This window comes from Brassica napus, chromosome C9, assembly GCF_020379485.1.
Source record: "Brassica napus cultivar Da-Ae chromosome C9, Da-Ae, whole genome shotgun sequence".
Classification (NCBI taxonomy): domain Eukaryota; kingdom Viridiplantae; phylum Streptophyta; class Magnoliopsida; order Brassicales; family Brassicaceae; genus Brassica; species Brassica napus.
Genome location: NC_063452.1, coordinates 55,456,838 through 55,475,245, shown reverse-complemented (window position 1 = coordinate 55,475,245; position 18,408 = coordinate 55,456,838). Strand labels below are relative to the sequence as shown.

Genomic DNA, 18,408 nt, shown 5'->3' with positions numbered 1-18,408 from the left:
CCCGAATCTGAATGATATATGATTACTTTATGGGTTCTATGATGTGATACAAAACTTATCTGAACCCGATGTGTTATATCCGAACCCGACCCGTACTTGCAAATTTACTAGAATAGAACCTAGGAGGTGTTATAAAAGAGAACAGAAATCCGAAAAACCCGATCCGAATGCCAACGGGTACCCGAACACCTATGCCTAGTTATCACTTACAAATATATGGACAGAACAGAATGCAAGATTTAGGAGCAACCCCGCTAGATGAGAAGGAGTGTTTTAGTAGATCTCAGTCTTAACTCCTAACTGCCAAAATAAAGACGCAATCAAAACCGAAAAAAAAAAATCATCATCGACCCTGTAGTTCCGAAAATACCCTTGACTCTTGATGATATCTAACACGCGTCGCCTCTTTCCCCTTTTGCGTATAAAGGACGAAACTGGAAATCAGATTTAAAATTAGAAAAAAACAAACGAATATTCGTATTTTCAGAGGCGTTTCTTCATTCGCGAATCGCAATCGCAATTATTCTCAGCCGAGGAGGAGAGGATTTAATCCCCGATCACTACTGTCCGTATTTATATCCATTCGTGCTTCTTTCGCTTTGCTTTGAACCTCAGTTTTTGTCTGGTTGGTGAGTTCTCTTGAGACCTTTTACTCTAATAATCCTCGATTAGCTCGTTTCATAAGCTTTTACTGTTTTCCCCTTATAATTTTGCTTCAAAATCCTCCTTTGATTAGCTCAATTTCGCCGTTGATGAACCATAGACTGATGTGGGTTGTGTGTTTATTGTCATTATGTTGCAGAAAATGGAACAAAAGAGCTGGGTGTTCTTGCTGGCAATATTTGCTTGTCTTCTTTTCTTTTCGCGCGGAAGAGGTAATAATGATTATTTGTATCTGTATGTTTCCTTTATAGGCTACTTCATTTTTCAGTTCTCTCTTTGTGTCTTTCCTAACTAAGATAATAAGCTAGTGAAGGGGTTGTTCATTAAAGGGGGCATTTTTATTTATGTACTTGATAAATGAGACAAATGAAATTAAGACTGCAAAAATTGTGACTTTGTGGTGTAACCTTCTCTCTTTTAGTTGCAGTTCTCAAGTGGAAGACTGATGATGATTCACCTGTTTACAACCATACACTTGCCTTAACACTTGTTGAGTATACTTCTGCGGTGAGTTGATAGCGCAATTACTAACACTAATCGAAAAGGCCTTTAGCAACTTTGAATGCCATTTATCTCTATTATTCTGCTAGATGAGAAAGGAATGTGTAACACTTGCGACTTCATTTATCGTTATTAGCACTACTATAGAAGAGAGTTTATGCTGATAAAGTGCATCAGCATGGATGAATCAAGTTTGTTTATGTATGCAGGTCTATATGTCTGATTTAACAGAACTCTTCACTTGGACATGTGAAAGATGCAATGGTTTGACTAAGGTATTACATGTGTTTTTTTAAGCCACGGTATGCATAAATCTAGCAGCTGTAAGATCGGATATTCTAACGTTCTTTGAGGATGGTGCAGGGTTTCCAAGTAATAGAGATAATAGTTGACATTGAGCACTGCCTACAGGTCTGCCATGATATCTTAAGCTGTATGAGGATATGATGTTCTTTCATTGAACAAGTAATTGATATCAGCTCTTTTAACTTGTGACAACAGGGATATGTTGGGGTAGCAAAGGATTTGAATGCTATCGTCATTGCATTTCGGGGAACTCAAGAACACAGGTATCATTGTTGTCTAGAAGCTATTCCTTTTACCTAAACTTGGTTAATGCTTAATTAACTCAAAACATGTGCAGCATACAAAACTGGGTCTCAGATTTGTTCTGGAAACAGCTCGATCTAAATTACCCTGATATGCCAGATGCAATGGTAAGCTTTAACAAGCAAGTTTTTGTCATCTAGATTACCATTTAGTAAGGTGGAGTTATTAAGTGTTATTCTACATTGGCAGGTTCACCATGGCTTCTATAGTGCTTATCACAACACAACGGTACGGCCTGCAGTTTTGGATGCAGTAAAACGAGCGAAGAAATTCTATGGAGAGAACATCAAGATCATGGTGACTGGTCATTCAATGGGAGGAGCCATGGCTGCCTTTTGTGGTCTAGACCTAGTTGTAATCATCCTTGACTTAAACTAAACTTTGTTATATCTTATTGTCATGTCCTGAGAAGTTGTTAATAGACTTCTTTTGGGATGATATTCGCAGGTAAATGAAGGGTACGAAAACGTACAGGTCATGACATTTGGGCAACCTCGTATTGGGAATGCGGCTTTTGCTTCTTATTACAGTTTGCTTGTGCCTAACACCTTCCGGATCACGCATGACCGAGATATCGTTCCTCATCTGCCTCCTTTCTTTTATCTTTTCCCTCAGAAAACATACCACCATTTCCCAACAGAGGTAAACAGAGCCTTTTACTATTTTTATTTAGTTGTTCTCAGCGTCCTCCGAGACTTTCAATGTTCATCAGAGTAACAGCTTTGAGATATTTATCCAGACGTTTTGGTAATATTGTGTTTCGGATTGCAGGTGTGGGTGAGAGATCTCAGTGTTTTGAAAATTGTTCGTTTTGGTATTGAGAAAGTTTGTGACAACACCGGTGAAGATCCTACATGCTGCAGGTAACTAACTATTATAATCTTGGTGGTCCGCAATAGTCGAAACATAAGATCATTATTGACTACGAAGCTCAACCCGAGCGATGACATGGCTTATGTTTAGTGTGTTCGCTTTGGTACATAACCTTTTTACTGGAATATATACAACATGACTTTTGTGTCATGTTTTCACTTGGTTAGAGGACAGTTTTAACATGAATATAGTATAACTTGTTCGCTTTTGTTGTTTCAGATCGGTAATGGGAAGTAGCATATCCGACCATTTAACCTACTTTGGGGTAGAGATGATGTGTGAGACATGGAGACAATGCAGCATAGTGATGGGTCGTGAAGTAGAGAGTTACAGCAGAAGAGATTCAAAGGGCAACATATTCCTGTCCCGGACAGATCCTTCCCCGGAGGTAACTGAAACGAAAACTCTATCCACAACCGGAGTCTCCAGTATTTAGGAGCTGGTTGATGAGAGTGTTAAGCAAGAGTGCTTGCTTGAAAATGAGAGGTTGGGAAATTCAGAGGTGGAGGAAGAAGAAGGTTCTTTGATTCTTTGCGGTCGTGTAAGATAGTGTACAGATAATAATCAAGGAGTTGTAAATAGGTCGTCGGTTGATATAAATGAAAAAACAAACTTTTTGTTAATTTAAATCCATTATCTCATGGATATTGAACACAACTATGTAAATATAAAATGTGTATGGATGGATATCCAATTTCTCTAGATAGTGAATTTATGTGTTATATGTAATATTATGTTCAGTGTTCACTGCTTTTTGAGCTCCAAAGCGATGAATGCGTTATCTTATCTGCATGCTTTGGCTGATTTACGAATTGACAGTTCTGGTTGTAAACAACTCTGGTTGTGAAAGTATATTCCTTTTTATCAATGATTTCGTTGTTGTTGGTATTTTTTAATTTAGATCTAACACAATGAAAAACAAAACAAAATGTCTTTGACACAAATTACCTCAAATGTGTGTTGGCCTAGAAGGGGCTAAGATTATGACAGCAACCAAACCAAGATAAATTGATTTATCAAAGCACGTAAATGTCAACACCACCGTTGCTTAATTAGGTGGAGGAAACTGCACCAACTGCTTCTAATTATGGAATAGAAACTTAGTTTTGAGAAGGCTAATATAGTACAATAATTCATATTTTGACCGTCTCTGGCCTGTAGCTAATGATCTCATTAAAAAAATTGCATTTTATTTCACATACGTGTTAATTTTTTAACAGCAAAGTATTTGACGTATATTATTACTCACCATGGATTGTTTTAATTGGTTGAAAGCTAATAGTATTATAAGCTTCATGTACAGAAGCATTTTCCAAGATTTTGTAACTTTGTAAGTATATATTAAAGAAAAGGGATGGAGATCTGAATGTCAAGTGGCCTGCATGTATGATGGTAAGATGTACACGAAACGAATATATTGTAGCCTTTTACTAACATTATCCACATCCCACGTTATTTATAGTCTTTTTTAAGTTTAGCCCATGATTTTAAAATTAAAGCTGTTTGTAATCTTGTTATACCGGAGATATTTGAACCTGTTAAATTGTTTTTTTCTCCAGTATAAAGCTCGAAACACACTAGACAGGAATTTATTAAAATGCAATTAATTTTTGTGTAATTTTGAAATGAAGCATATCAAAAGGTGTTGATTTAGAAATCCCCGCAATTCGAGTATATTTTAGTATTTTTTATCTCTATAAGTTATTTCCGTTTTTAGAAATAGTGATATATTAAGATGGACAAGCTCGTGGTACCACCACGTGGTCCAATGGGCTTGGTGGGGGCAATGTAACTGACTCAAGCAACGAACACTTTACCCTTTTTTTTTATTGCAAGATGCAACTCTCGCCATTGCCAAAAAAATGATCAATCATATACTCTTTTGTATTCGCAAAAGCCTAAAAATCCTCCGCACTATATTTACGAAGTTATTTTACCACATATTTTTTCTACAATCAATTTCACAAAACATGACTACTGTAATTGATGACATAACTTCCAGAAAAAATATGACATGAATAATTTCATTTAATGTTGATTTATACTTTTGGCAAACTTATTAGAATATGATAATAATTCATATATTACATTTAATATTGTATTTCTTTTTGGTAAACTTTTTTTAAATATGTTAATAGCTCATACATCATCTATAAAATAAATATATTCATATATAACATTTCAAATTTCGAAATATTATCATTTTTATATAATTATACAATTTGTATTACTAAAGCTTTCACAAATTTCTACATTTTTAAAAAAAATTTAAATATCTAATCGTAAGATCATTAGTTTCTTATATATCTACAAAATTTATAAATATTGTTTAGGCTAAAATTTTGATAATTATACAATTTTATATCATTTTTATTAGTTTTATATAAATTGATTTAATATATATCAAATCTATATTGAATATTAGTAAGAAAATAGTAAAATCTATAATATTTAATAAAATTTATTTTAAAATATAAGTTAGATTTAAAAAATTCCTTATTGCATATGGTGCAGGAAAACACCTAGTTGTCTATGAATAAGTATCAGGTGTCTTATTATTGTATTTTAAAAAATCTTATTAATATTGGCTAAAATATTATACAAATCGGATATTAAATAAAATTATTTTTTGGAAACATGTATAGAAATTGTAATCACCAACTTTAGTCTTCCAAAAACTCCAATTTGTAAACAAATAGGTCATATACTATCATTCTGCTAATATTACACAATTTACAAAGAAAATACATGTATTTTATATTAGAAAAACACTGGGAAATAAATAGAAAATTGTCTGTTATATAACCGATGTAGAAATGTGATTGGTCAATAAATAGGCGCGCTCTCTGTTGCGGTTGGATCCACGTCATCCATCTCCTTCACCACCTTCTCCACCTTATCTCTCTCCATTAAATCATTCTCTTCTTTAAAGCTACCAGGCTTATAACAAGATTCACAAGGAGAGAGAGAGAAAAAGAAAATAAAGCGAAAAGATCCAAAGGCTTTATTTCTTTCTCTCTTTCATTTCATCAAAAATAGGAAGATTGAAGAACTGTGTGTTCATCTTCTTCGATAAAAACAAGACCGTGGTGGGGTCTCTTTTTTTCATTCCTGGCCTTGCGATTCCGATAAAAACCATCGGATTCAAAAGCCCATTCAATCCAAATCCAAATCCACTTGTTCTTCGCGTAATATATAGATAGATAGATAGATAGAGAGAGAGAAAGAGTTACCTACCTTGTAGCCATCTATCTCTATCTCTTTCTCTCTCTCTATCGGCTTTGTCTCCTCCTGTTCTCATGGAAGCCTCACCCAATGATCGCCTTCATTTTGGCGTAATGGCTTTCGGGTAAAAACATCTCCTCTGTTTCTATTTGTGTCTGCTTCATCAGATCAATGTTTCCTTGTTTGTGTGTCTTCATCTTCGTTGGTCCACGAAGATTTTAATTTGAAGCTCTAAATCATAAAGTTTCTACCTTTTTCCACATCTGATTCATGGGTATTCGTTAGTTTCTAGTATCTGAACCCAATCGCTTCGTCCTTTTGTTTGTCTGCTCGAAACCATAGTAGATCTGTCTCGATCCATGAAACCGTATCTGATCCATGTAGATCGTTTCTGATTCCATGTGTAATAGGTGCGACCATTACAATAGGAGATGCCAAATCAGAGCTCCATGTTGCAACGAAGTCTTCCCTTGTCGCCATTGTCACAACGAGAGCACTGTATATTCTCTCAATCCTCACCCATCTTTATTACAGTTTTAAAATTAGTTCCCTGTTATGTCCTAACCGTAAATTGAAGTTTTAAAAAACAATCCTTTTTCTAATCTATTTGGGTGTTCAGAGCACATTGCGCAATATCTATGACCGTCACGAGCTTGTTCGTCAAGATGTTAAACAAGTACGACAACATCCTCTTAGTTGAATTATGTGATCTCAACAAGTTGGTGTTTTTTCTAATTTTGGGGGTTTTTTTCCAGGTGATTTGCTCCGTTTGCGATACAGAGCAGCCGGTAACTCTCTCGTCATTCTTATGAGTTATGATGATCACACGCTTATCAGTATAGTTCGCATGTGAAATTTTGGGTTTTGTTTCAATGTGGTTTTATACAGGTAGCTCAAGTTTGCACCAATTGTGGTGTCAACATGGGAGAATACTTTTGCGATATCTGCAAGTTCTATGATGACAATGTAAAGAAAGTTTATTTCTTTGTACATATGTTTGGAATCTGTCTTCTTTCTCGGTATTTGATTCTGATCATTAGCTCATGTGTTGTCCTGATTCAGACTGCAAAGGAACAGTTCCATTGTGATGACTGTGGAATTTGCAGGTGAGAAACTTTCTTCTTCATACAATGCGATATAGTTTATGTTCCTGACTCTTAAGGCGTGATTCGTTAAAAGCTGTGTGATGTCTTCGTGTGTTGCAGAGTTGGTGGGCGTGAGAACTTCTTCCATTGCAAGAAGTGTGGTAAACTTCAAAGCAACAAGCTTTTCCTTTTTCTGCTTCAGCCAAACACAATCAAGTGTTGATTGGCTCATGAAGTTATTATATGTTTCTTTCTTTCTTTCTTTCAGGATCTTGTTATGCGATTGGCCTGCGCAACAACCATCGCTGCGTTGAGGATTCAATGCGGCATCACTGTCCCATTTGTTACGAGGTACTGTATGTTTGTTTAAGGCTTTTAACTTTTCAGCAAAACATATGGTATTGGCGGGTTTAGCAAATTGTGTGCGAGTGAATACTATATTTTGTTTCTCTTGCAGTATCTCTTTGACTCTCTTAAAGACACAACAGTGATGAAATGCGGACACACAATGCACTTTGAATGCTATCATGAGATGCTCAAGCGTGACAAGTAATCTACACTTTTAATTCTAATCATCACTATTTAAAACCTTATGGTTGATTTTGTTAGTTCTTGAACTTGTGAGTTATTGTCTGCGTAGATTTTGTTGTCCGATTTGCTCGAGGTCAGTGATTGATATGTCCAAAACATGGCAGAGAATGGATGAAGAGGTTAGTTTAAAATCCATCGTTGACTAAAGTATGTTAAGTCTCGCATATATATCAATCTCTACTCATTGGTTTTCTTAGATTGAAGCCACTTCTATGCCATCAGATTACCGCGACAAGAAGGTAAAATAACTTATCTTTTTCTCCATCACTCGAAGCTCGATCAAAACCAGGAGCATTTTTAAGTTAAAACTGACAAGACTGCGGAATTTGAGCAGGTTTGGATACTGTGCAACGACTGTAACGACACAACAGAAGTAAACTTCCATATAATCGGTCAGAAATGTGGACATTGTAGATCTTACAACACCAGAGCCGTTGGACCTCCTGTTCTTCCTCAGTGACTAAACCAAACATCTTTATCACTTATTGCCGCCACCAGAAAAGCAACCAAGAACTTCTTGTTGCAAAACAAAGATTGTTGATCAATATGATTATTATTGGTCTCAAAAGCAAAGACTCACATTTGTCATCTTCATGATTCTTTTTGTTGTTGTTCTTATATGATTATGTTTATTACCTACCATTTATATTTGTGTGTGAGAAAGCCAGGATAATGTATAATATACATATTCTTGATCCAGGAAAATTACCTGTGAAATATGTGTTTTATAACTGTTTTTTTTGGATCAACAAATCTCTCAAATTCACAGTTTTTATAATCTCAACAGCTAACAACACTCAACACAGCTCAAACTCATTAGCATAAAAACTTCTCCCCACTAGAAGAACTGTTCACCAAGCTCTTGACCAGCCATCCCTTCTCTAACCACTTTCTCAAAGAAGTCCTCAAGAGTATCCTTCCCATAGCTCGGAGTCTTCTCCTCACTATACTCCCCAGTCTCCGGATCAAGAATCAACATACTCTCCGCAGCATAATACCTCCCAATCTTCCCAAACTCAGCAGCCTCCGCAACACTAGGAAACACCTTCGCCACACCATCAAGAACCCCAATCACAAAGTCCATAATCTCAATAGGCACTCTCAGAAACTTAGGCTCTCTCCCAAGTATCCTAAACAGAATCTCCCCTTGCTCCAACGGCGTCAAGGCCTTCCCCGGTCCACCGATAGGCAAAACCTTATTGATCTTATCCTCTTCCAAGACACAGTCCGCTATGAACGAAGCTAAATCCTCCTCGCTGATGGGCTTGCAAGCGCACAGCTTCCCGTCTCCGAACATCACGTAAGGCTTCCCGTCTTTGACGATGTCCACCTGTCCGCCTAAGCTCTTGAAGAACGCCGTCGGTCTCACGATGCTGTACGTAAAGGTGGAGTCTGGAAGCTCCATAAGCTCTGCTTCGAACTTGAGCTTGGCTCGCTGGAACTCGAGGAGAGGCTTCTGCACGCAGATGGCGGAGAGGAGGACGAAGTGTTTCGCGCCGAACTTTTTGCCGGCGAGGAGACTGTTCTTGGTAGCTTCGTAGTCGATCTTCCACGAGTCTTTGATGCCTCCGTTGCGGCTAGCGAGGCAGGAGACGACGACGTCGATACCTAGGCCTAGAGCCTCCACGGATCGCTCGAGGGAAGCTAAATCGGTGACGTCTGAGAAACAGACGTTAGCGCCTTGGAGCTGTTTTAAAGTCGCTTCTTTGTCGTTTTTGCCTCTGACGCCGCTCTTCTCTCTGGCCACGGCGATCACGTTGAAGCCTCTTTTGACGAGCTCTTGAACCACGAATCTGCCTATGTACCCGGTGGAGCCGACGACTAGAATGTTAACCTCCCTGGGGATTTTGTTCCTGAAGGTGGAGGAAGAAGAAGAAGACGATGTATCGATCTCTGAGGTTCCAAGAGATGAAACTGGTTTGAGTCTTGATCTCGTGAGTCTGAGATTCGACGAGGGTTCATTGGTTTGGAAGGTGGAAGCGAGAGGAAACGAGTTTAATTGCTGAGATCGTGAAACGAGTTTGAAATCTCTGAGGAAGGTTTTGGGTTTGGGTGTGTAGGAAGCAAATACGTTGAAGGGGGAAGAAAGCGACATCTTTTAGAAGCCCTGTACAATGCTGCTTCGATGAGAAAGTGCGAGAAAGTGAAGGAAAGTTATTCAGAGAGACGATGTGAGAGCCATTGGTTGTATCCACTGGATAACTCTCCTTTGATCTTCTTCTTCATCCTCAAACACATAAACAAGTTAAATTTCAAAAAAGCCCTTATGTTTTACTTTCTTTTTAATTTAACCTCAATAGTTTGTTGTATGGTTGAATTTCAGATTTTGAATTTCTGATCCAGTAATTTTGATAAAAGAAGAGAAGTTAAAAACAATTTACCTTAATTCATTGATAATCAAGAACCAAAACAACTTATTCATTACTGATCACTAATCAAGAACCAAACATACATGTATGTAAAGAAGAAATCATCTTTTTGTGTTTGTGATCTGATATATAGATGGTATACTTGTTGAAGGTTGGTCAACGGCACCGAACAACACGAACGGCAGTACGGCGTTCGTTGGAGGTGCAGACGGCCATGAGAGAGAGACAGACGACTAGCATGATGAGGAGATGTGTTAGTAAACTCGAACTACTGTCGTCACCCCCACCACCACAAGCCGCAGACATGCACATCCCACCCATTCTTCTTGTGTCCTTAAGACCAGATGATATTAGTCTAAGGAAGGTGAGATGATGAATTGAGAATGGTGAGGATAGTAGATGAATTGTTAGATGAGAAGGGTCTGTCTTTAATGAGTTTTTGATTGGTACTATGCTTTTTAAAATGGTTTTTGTTGGACTTGTTTACGCCAACTTCGTGTATTAAATATGTATAAACCTATGTTTTAATATGTTTACCTATTTTGATGGTCCGTAGACTTAATGTGTGTAATCCTCTTGTCAATGTATATTACTAGACAACATGATGTTTTTTTAATGTTTTGCAATATATGAAATTTACTTGATCAAGTAATTATGTTTGAAAATGATGATTAAACTCTTGGTCTTCGATATATATGTTCTATGATTTTTTTCCTTAAAATTGACACTTTTGGTTATAAAGCAAATTTTATATTTTCTTGGCTAAATTGACTACTGATTGTCAAGTTTCGGTGGTAGACGGAACAATTGTTTAATTTCTGAAGAAAGGTTTAAACATGGAACCAGGGCCGGTCCTGGGCCAAGCCCAATGAAACATTCGCCTTGGTCCCCCAAAATTTTTGAAAATCTTTATACGTAAATAAGCTCCCAATTTGTAAAAAAAAATTTGTTAGGCCCCCAAATTTTTTAAATCTTTACTAAATTGTTTTGGGCCTCCAAACTTTCAGGGCCGGCCATGGATCCATTAAATATCATCAAAGTAGGTTCCGACGTTCAACAGGATGATCGTGTTATAGTCTTTTAAATAGTTTTGGCCGTGAATGCGACTTAGGTGTGAAATTTGGGCTTGATTATTTAAGTCTTGGGCTTGGATTGAGATATCTAAAATACCATTTGACCCAATGATTCACGCCCTGCAGGAAATAAATTGGAAATGTTGTACATATGTTCAAATCTGGAAAAATCATATGATCTTTCAACTGAAGATTATATAAGATTGCATATAACTTTACAAACTGAAAGTACATATTGAGAAGTGAAAAGTTCAAACTGAAAGTATAACAATCAATTGATGCGTCACGAAACCTACGTAGATTTGTTTCTAAAATGTTAACGTGTTATAGTTGGACATTAATTATTTGATTAAACAAATCAGTTTTAGATACTTTTGATGAAATAAGTTATGATAATTATAAAGCAAAAGTTCAGAAAAGGTTAGTCGTATACGCATCGTCAAGTGGCAAGTGCCAAGTGGGAAGAAATTGATACTTGGTTCCAAATGTTTCAAACTCAGAGTAGACCTATAATCCACCTAACACGCCCCAAAGATCAAAAACTTTTCATCTGTCCCCAAAGGCCAACTTCCTGTGTTTAGGTCTGTCTAATGGTGATACGTAAAGGGCCACGACACATTCTTTTTTGCATTTTTCAAATGATGAGAAAAAGTTATTAAAATTGTAATAAGCAGTTCGTCTTTAAGTCTTCGAGAATCAAGCTCTCCAGTCTACATCTACACTATAGTGAAACGAAGTAACGAACTATAAACCGCAAAACTAAAGAAAATAAAAAACTACTATTCGTAGAAGTTAAAGTTATAGAAAAACTAAGAGCTGATAATGCTACAGAATTTGAGGAAACATTGTTGCATGGACCTGACTCGGCATCTATATTTTGAACCTCCTATATTGCAACACGTGACAATTTGTCTGAGCCCGTACGTTAGCAAGTCACAACGAGTGAAAAAATATTCGTTAAAAAAATCATACCCTCGTCATTGACAACTTGAATTGACGTGGCATTTTCACATTACCACGTTCTCCTCGCGGTACAAATAATCCACTTGCTTACTGTTACTCGTTTTTAACCTAACGTCAATGTTTCTATAACTATGCATGTGATATGATTGTGTTTTTCTCCAATGATGCATGTAATTGATTGTTCCTTAGCTAAAAAAAATATATTGTATTCGTAGGCAAAGGCAAAGGCAAAGTCATCATAGTACTATGCCCAAGCAATCATCTAAATTTTTTTTTTAATAACAAATGAATTATCTTAGCAAATAAAAACAAGAAAAAAACAAATGAATTATTGGACATTCACCGACCAGAATGGTTCTGGATATAGTTCATTGAATCCAGCTATGATAGGGTTATACAGTTAATTCGGATAAGATTCAGTTGCCTCGATATTCTAACTGTTGCTTAACCCAACATGACATAGAATACACTATACATGTCAGACGATAATTAAGAAGGATCAAAGCAAATAACACAAAACCAATTTAGAAAGGAAAATTCAAGCTAAAAGAGATACCTCGATCGATGCTACTTTTGGAAGAGTTATTGTTTTAAAGTTAAAAACATTGTAGTAGTCCATTATTGTTATGATGTATTGCTTATGTATCACTCGTTTTCTCCCTCCATGGAACGAACTATATAAACCACTAGAAATACTTTTCCCCCATAATATGTTCTCTGTTGACAGAAGAAAAATATACATGTTTCCAGTAATAATTCAATTTCCGTGGACGCATTTAACTATCCCAATATTTGCCCATTAAATGCAGAAAAAATTCAAAATTATAAGCGGCTACAAGTATGGGATGATTTCGGTGACGACACGTGGAGTGTCCAGGAGGGCACGGTTTTATCCGCAAACCTTTCTTCTCATCGCTGTCTATATAAACCAAACACAAAATCCTCAAGACAATCCACAAATCACTTCTGTTTCCTTTTTTTCCGTAATCAATTTTACTTTGTTCGGATAAAGTTGCAACCTTTTTTCTCGCTTTTCTTTTATCTTCTTTGATTTTTCGATTTCCGTATCAATCTTCTCTTTGTTTAAAATGGAAGTTTCAGTGATTGGAAATCCTCAAACGAAGAAGATCTACAGAGCAGAATTAACGTACAGAGAGCTCGGGTTCAGATTCGGGTCCCAAGTTATCTCCGGCGATTCGAGAAACAGAGTTAGTTTCTTGACCCACCAAAGCTCGAAATGGAAAGAAATCAAGATCCGATCCTCTCCGAGGTCTGTCAGATGCGAAGCCATCGTCTCCGACCAAGCTCCCTTTCTGAAACCCACTCCAAACTCTAGATCGGTAATAACTACCTTCTCTGCTATTGGTTCTTCAAATTCATACAAATTTCAATAAAGCTCCAGACTTTATTCAAATCTAACGGTTTGAACTTGATTTCAATAGCAGGAGATTGCGTCTTTAAAGGATTCGTGATTATAATACAGGATGAATATTTATATGTAAACATGTTTTGTCTTTGTTGTGTAGCTTGAGAGCGTGAAACTATTCGTTGGTCTTCCACTAGACACAGTATCCGACTGCAACAACGTGAACCACTTGAAAGCCATCACCGCTGGCCTCAAAGCTTTGAAGCTACTCGGCGTTGAGGGAATCGAGTTACCAATCTTCTGGGGAGTTGTTGAGAAAGAAGCTCCAGGAAAGTACGAATGGTCAGGCTACTTAGCTGTTGCCGAGATTGTTAAGAAGGTCGGACTCAAGCTTCACGCCTCACTCTCCTTCCATGGATCAAAACATCCAGAGATAAGTCTCCCTGACTGGGTGGCAAAGATAGGTGAAGCTGAACAAGGGATCTACTTCACAGACAGATATGGGAAACAGTACAAAGATTGCTTGTCCTTTGCGGTTGATGATGTTCCTGTTCTTGATGGTAAGACTCCTATGGAGGTTTATAGAGGCTTCTGTGAGAGCTTCAAGTCTGCTTTCTCAGATTACTTGGGCAACACCATCACGGTACTATATCCCTCTTTCTCAATTTCTTATTCTACTAGAGGTGCCAGGTTCGACTCTCAGCAGCAGCAGGTGTCTACTCTTGTTTTAGTTATTGAGTTTGGGCTTACTTGTTTTGCAGGGAATCACATTAGGTTTGGGACCAGACGGTGAGCTAAGGTACCCTTCTCATCAACACGAGACTAACCTCTCTGGAGCAGGAGAGTTCCAGTGTTACGACAAACACATGCTATCCGCTCTGAAACACTACGCTGAGTCCACAGGAAACCCTCTTTGGGGACTCGGTGGTCCACACGATGCTCCTGCTTACGATCAACAGCCTTGTTCCACTTCTTTCTTCTCAGACGGCGGGTCTTGGGAGTCTCAGTATGGTGTGATTTCTTCTTGACTTGGTACTCGTCTCTTCTCACCTCCCATGCTGACAGAGTCCTCTCTGTTGCTTCATCCGCGTTTAAGGGTACTGGAGTGTCTCTATGTGGGAAGTTACCTCTCTTGCACCAATGGAACAAGCTTAGATCTCAGCCTTCTGAGCTAACAGCTGGTTTCTACAGCTCTGGTGGTCATGACAGGTACGAGGCAATCGCGGAGATCTTTGCTAAGAACTCTTGTAGGATGATTATCCTTGGGATGGATCTATCAGACGAGCATCAATCACCGGCCTCTCTCTCGAGCCCCGAGTCATTACTTGCACACATCAAGACATCATGCAAGAGACAAGGAGTGGTTGTTTCAGGGCAAAACTCGGCTGCCTCAGTCCCTGGTGGGTTTGAGAGGATCGTTGAGAATCTGAAGGATGAGAGCGTTGGAGTTGATCTGTTTACTTACCAGAGAATGGGAGCAGTTTTCTTCTCACCTGAGCATTTCCATGCTTTCACTGTCTTTGTTCGGAAACATGAACCAGTTCAAGCTGTCCTCATATGATCAAGCAGTAGAGGGAGATAAGGCCAAGACAATGAGCATAGGTTCAGGCACTACTGGTGCAGCTAGTTTGCAAACTGCCTGATGAATATTTAAACTCATATTTTATAACGTAAATAAGAAAGTCTTAGCATTTATATATTATATTTTTTTTATCATATTACTGTAAAAATTATATGTATCAACAATGTCTTTATAAAAAATCAATACTATTAAAACATAATTATGAAATTTGATTCAACTTGCTTCTTGGTGATTTTTTTTTATAAAAAAATTATATACTATAATTAATACAACTACAATATTATTCTTCAGCTTAACAAACTAATATTTATTACAATTTAATTTAAATTCGGTGACTTTAATTTGGTAAGATATTTATATGGAATGATGGTCAATGATTGATTTTATAAACTAACGATTTTTTGGTGATAAAACTCTTTTTTTTTTTTTTTTTTTTTTTTTTGTCATCAACAATACAGACTCATACTGACTCTGTAAACCAAACCGGGTAATCTTCATCCATGTGAACGACGAAAGACGATTGCTTTCTAGCACTGCGTGCTAGACTATCCGCCTTTGAATTGTGCGTTCGTGGTACATAGATAAGCTCTGATCGGGTGAAACTCTCTTTCAGGATCTTGATATCATCCAAATAATTTGCAAAAGCTGGCCATTCTTCTGGTTCCGAAACCATCTTCACCAATTGAGAACAATCTGTTGCAAACGTGACCTAAAATTGACGTAAATTCCTCATACATTCCATTGTCCATAGTAGCGCTTCCATCTCCGCATGAAGAGGCGAAAGACTAGCCCGAACATTTCTCGCCCCCAACAATCCATTAAAACCTTCCAAAGTACTAAGCCAACCTTGTCCTGAAAAAGTAACCCCCTCTTTCCACGAGCCATCTGTGAAACACCATCTTCCTGGGGGTGATAAAACGCTAAAATGCCTTAATTTGATATAACATATATTTATATATCAAAACGCTAAATATTAGGGGTGGTCCGGTCCGGTCCAAACCCGCTAAGTCCGTAAATATTTGAATCCGGCCCCAAAACATTTTGTGCCTAAAAATTCAAAGGCCGGCTCAGCCTTTATAGGGCTATAAGGCGATTCAGACTTTTTTGGGCATTTCAAAAAATAATTTGTCATTGTCACTTCTATCATTTTAATACATGTGAATTTCTATTAAAAATAGTTTCATTTTTTTGTTTTAAAATATAAAGAGTTTAAACTTTTCTTTTTTATCAAAAATGTTTTACTGTATTCGTAAACTTTAAAAACATATTATAAACAAACTAAATTTAATAAGATTTAAATAATCAACTATAAATTAAAACTAACTATATAAGAAGATAAAATTTATAATAAACATGGTCAAACGTTTCATATTTTGTAGTTTGAAATAAAAAAAAAACATGTTGTACATGAAAGAAGAATGTATATTTGCAAAATTTAAAATGAAACACTTGTAACGATCAAACAATAAAATGTATTAACAACTTTTAAATTTATTTTATTAGAGTTTGGATTAAATATTAAAATAATATGTCAATAGCGATAATATTTAAGATAAAATATAAATTTTTAGGTTTTTAGGTCGGTCCTAGACCAAACGGTTCTAGACCTAAAAAAATCCAAGGCCCAAATAAGTTTAGTCTGAAAATCTAATTTTTTTGGGCTTATAAAACTAAACCCAAACCCAATAATTTTTAAGGTTGAAGGGGTTCGGACTGCGGACTTCATCTCTAACTGATATGTCTACTAAATATATTATGGCGTGATGGAATAAGTAGATTATGACCTGGTGAGAGAATAGTGGGTGATTATGAAAAACTAACTATTTCAATTTTAAGATAAATCAGAAGTGTACCTATATTTATGGAATATATGTATATATTTGTATTTAATAGCAAAAATATTTTACAAAATATCTATACTATTATTTGAGAAGTGATTTTGCTTACTTGTCATCTTCTACATGATTTTAGGTAATTTTGATTATTTGTCATTGTTTATTGTTTATTTGTCTTATTTTCCATAATTTTAGGAAATATACTTATTTTTATGTTTTAATAATTTTAATTTTGTTTAGTTGTAATAATTTTAAATTATTTATTTATTTTTCATATTCTTAATAATTTTAATTGATAATTTTATTTATTTGTAATAAATAATTTTAGGTGATAATTTTAGTTTTGTTTACTTATTATGTTCTCTATGATTTTAAGATATTTTGCTTATATTTTATGCTTTATTATTTTAAAAAACTTATTTGTCATATTTCATGATTTAGCTAGGTTGAGTCATTATTTTTAATAAATAATTTTTAAATTGTTAGTACTAAATTTGTTTTTGAATTAATTAATAAATATTCACATTATATTTAGGGATAATTATTATTAACGAATATTAGTAAATTTTAGCAATAATTTTATAGTTTTTCATCTTGTGTTTACTTTAGTTATATAAAATCGTTTAATGTTTGTATTAATTATTTTTAAAGGATGTTTGCTTCTATTTTATATCATCATCATCTTTCCAATCAAAAATATGAGTACAAAGAATACAATATTTAGCCGTTAAAACTTTTTATTTAAAAAAATAGTTTTTATCAATCACACATATAATAATTATTACTTTTAGTTTATAAAATTTTAGTTAAATACAAATATGCTTTTAATCATTGTAGATTTTGTTAAGGTGTCACTATGAACTCCGATAAAAAGAAATTCATATAAGATGTAATTAGATATTTGACGAAGAAGGGATTGATTTCATAGGTTTTATAGATTTATCTTTTATGTTATTTTACAATATTAATAAAAATTTATATAATTTATGATGATGATAGTTTTACATGTGTGGTTTGGTGATAGTATCATTGTAGATTTTGTTAATATGTGTCACTATGAACTCTAGTAAAAGGAAATTCATATAAATGCAATTAGATTTTTGACGAAGACGGGATTGATTTCATAGGTTTTGTAGATTTATCTTTTATGTTATTTACGGTATTAATAAAATTTTATTATACTATTATGATGATGATACTTTTACATGTGTGGTTTGGTGATAGAATAAATGAACGATTTTGTAAGTATCAAACCATTATCTATGTTAAGTTGTTAACAAATAAAGTAAATTATATCTTCTGCTTAATTTATATTTGAAATTAATTAAATAAATTAGATTAAAATTTAAATTATGTAAAATTTAAATTACTTGGTATATATTAGTCCGCACAAGTGTGCGGACCCGTCATCTAGTTAAGATAGTAAATACGAACTTAATTGTCAATATTCTTAATAATTTTCTCTTTTAGATAGTTAATTTCTTTCTTTTAGTAAATTAGATATTTATAATGAGTGTATATATATTTAAAACAATGATAGATTTTTATTTTAGTAGAATAAATTTCTTTTAAAATCGTCTGTGGGTACGTTTTTTTACGTCTTAATAAAGAATCCTTTATGGTCCTATCTTTTCCTGTGGTTTCATTTTATTTAACAAATTTTTAAAGATTTA

General features: G+C 35.4%; 5 protein-coding genes across 8 annotated transcripts; 3 read left to right on the top strand and 2 right to left on the bottom strand.

Annotated features, from left to right (window-relative positions):
* Positions 1-412: 412 nt before the first annotated feature.
* Positions 413-3,375, top strand: LOC106371920 (probable feruloyl esterase A). 4 transcript variants are annotated; one of them, XR_002661544.2, is made up of 11 exons: positions 413-629; positions 803-875; positions 1,091-1,170; positions 1,374-1,439; positions 1,528-1,575; positions 1,666-1,733; positions 1,808-1,880; positions 1,963-2,127; positions 2,221-2,415; positions 2,545-2,749; positions 2,866-3,109. XR_002661544.2 is itself a non-coding variant. In XM_013812032.3 (11 exons), the coding sequence occupies exons 2-11, from the start codon at positions 806-808 to the stop codon at positions 3,080-3,082; spliced, it is 1,074 nt and encodes a 357-aa protein (XP_013667486.1). In that variant the 5' UTR covers positions 414-629; positions 803-805; the 3' UTR covers positions 3,083-3,375. The 4 variants fall into 4 exon arrangements, 2 of the variants coding, with proteins under 2 accessions (XP_013667486.1, XP_013667485.1); XR_002661543.2 differs by having other exon boundaries at positions 1,085-1,170; XM_013812032.3 differs by having other exon boundaries at positions 414-629; positions 2,545-2,636; positions 2,866-3,375.
* A 2,127-nt stretch (positions 3,376-5,502) lies between these two features.
* LOC106371919 (E3 ubiquitin-protein ligase MIEL1) lies at positions 5,503-8,283 on the top strand. Its single transcript, XM_013812030.3, has 12 exons — positions 5,503-5,995; positions 6,282-6,369; positions 6,491-6,547; positions 6,627-6,659; positions 6,760-6,837; positions 6,934-6,977; positions 7,077-7,117; positions 7,225-7,307; positions 7,414-7,505; positions 7,597-7,666; positions 7,745-7,786; positions 7,882-8,283. The coding sequence occupies exons 1-12, from the start codon at positions 5,946-5,948 to the stop codon at positions 8,005-8,007; spliced, it is 804 nt and encodes a 267-aa protein (XP_013667484.1). The 5' UTR covers positions 5,503-5,945; the 3' UTR covers positions 8,008-8,283.
* Positions 8,218-9,783, bottom strand: LOC106371918 (divinyl chlorophyllide a 8-vinyl-reductase, chloroplastic). The gene has a single exon (XM_013812029.3). It carries the CDS (start codon positions 9,640-9,642, stop codon positions 8,386-8,388), a length of 1,257 nt encoding a protein of 418 aa, XP_013667483.1. The 5' UTR covers positions 9,643-9,783; the 3' UTR covers positions 8,218-8,385.
* A 130-nt stretch (positions 9,784-9,913) lies between these two features.
* On the bottom strand, positions 9,914-10,399 carry LOC111209867. Its single transcript, XM_022709882.2, has one exon. The coding sequence runs from the start codon at positions 10,235-10,237 to the stop codon at positions 10,073-10,075; it is 165 nt and encodes a 54-aa protein (XP_022565603.1). The 5' UTR covers positions 10,238-10,399; the 3' UTR covers positions 9,914-10,072.
* Positions 10,400-12,882: 2,483 nt separating this feature from the next.
* Positions 12,883-15,117, top strand: LOC106371917 (inactive beta-amylase 9). Its single transcript, XM_013812028.3, is given in 5 exon segments — positions 12,883-13,292; positions 13,479-13,961; positions 14,080-14,331; positions 14,334-14,846; positions 14,848-15,117. Coding segments are annotated over 5 exon segments (1,614 nt in total). The 5' UTR covers positions 12,883-13,040; the 3' UTR covers positions 14,962-15,117.
* Positions 15,118-18,408: the final 3,291 nt, after the last annotated feature.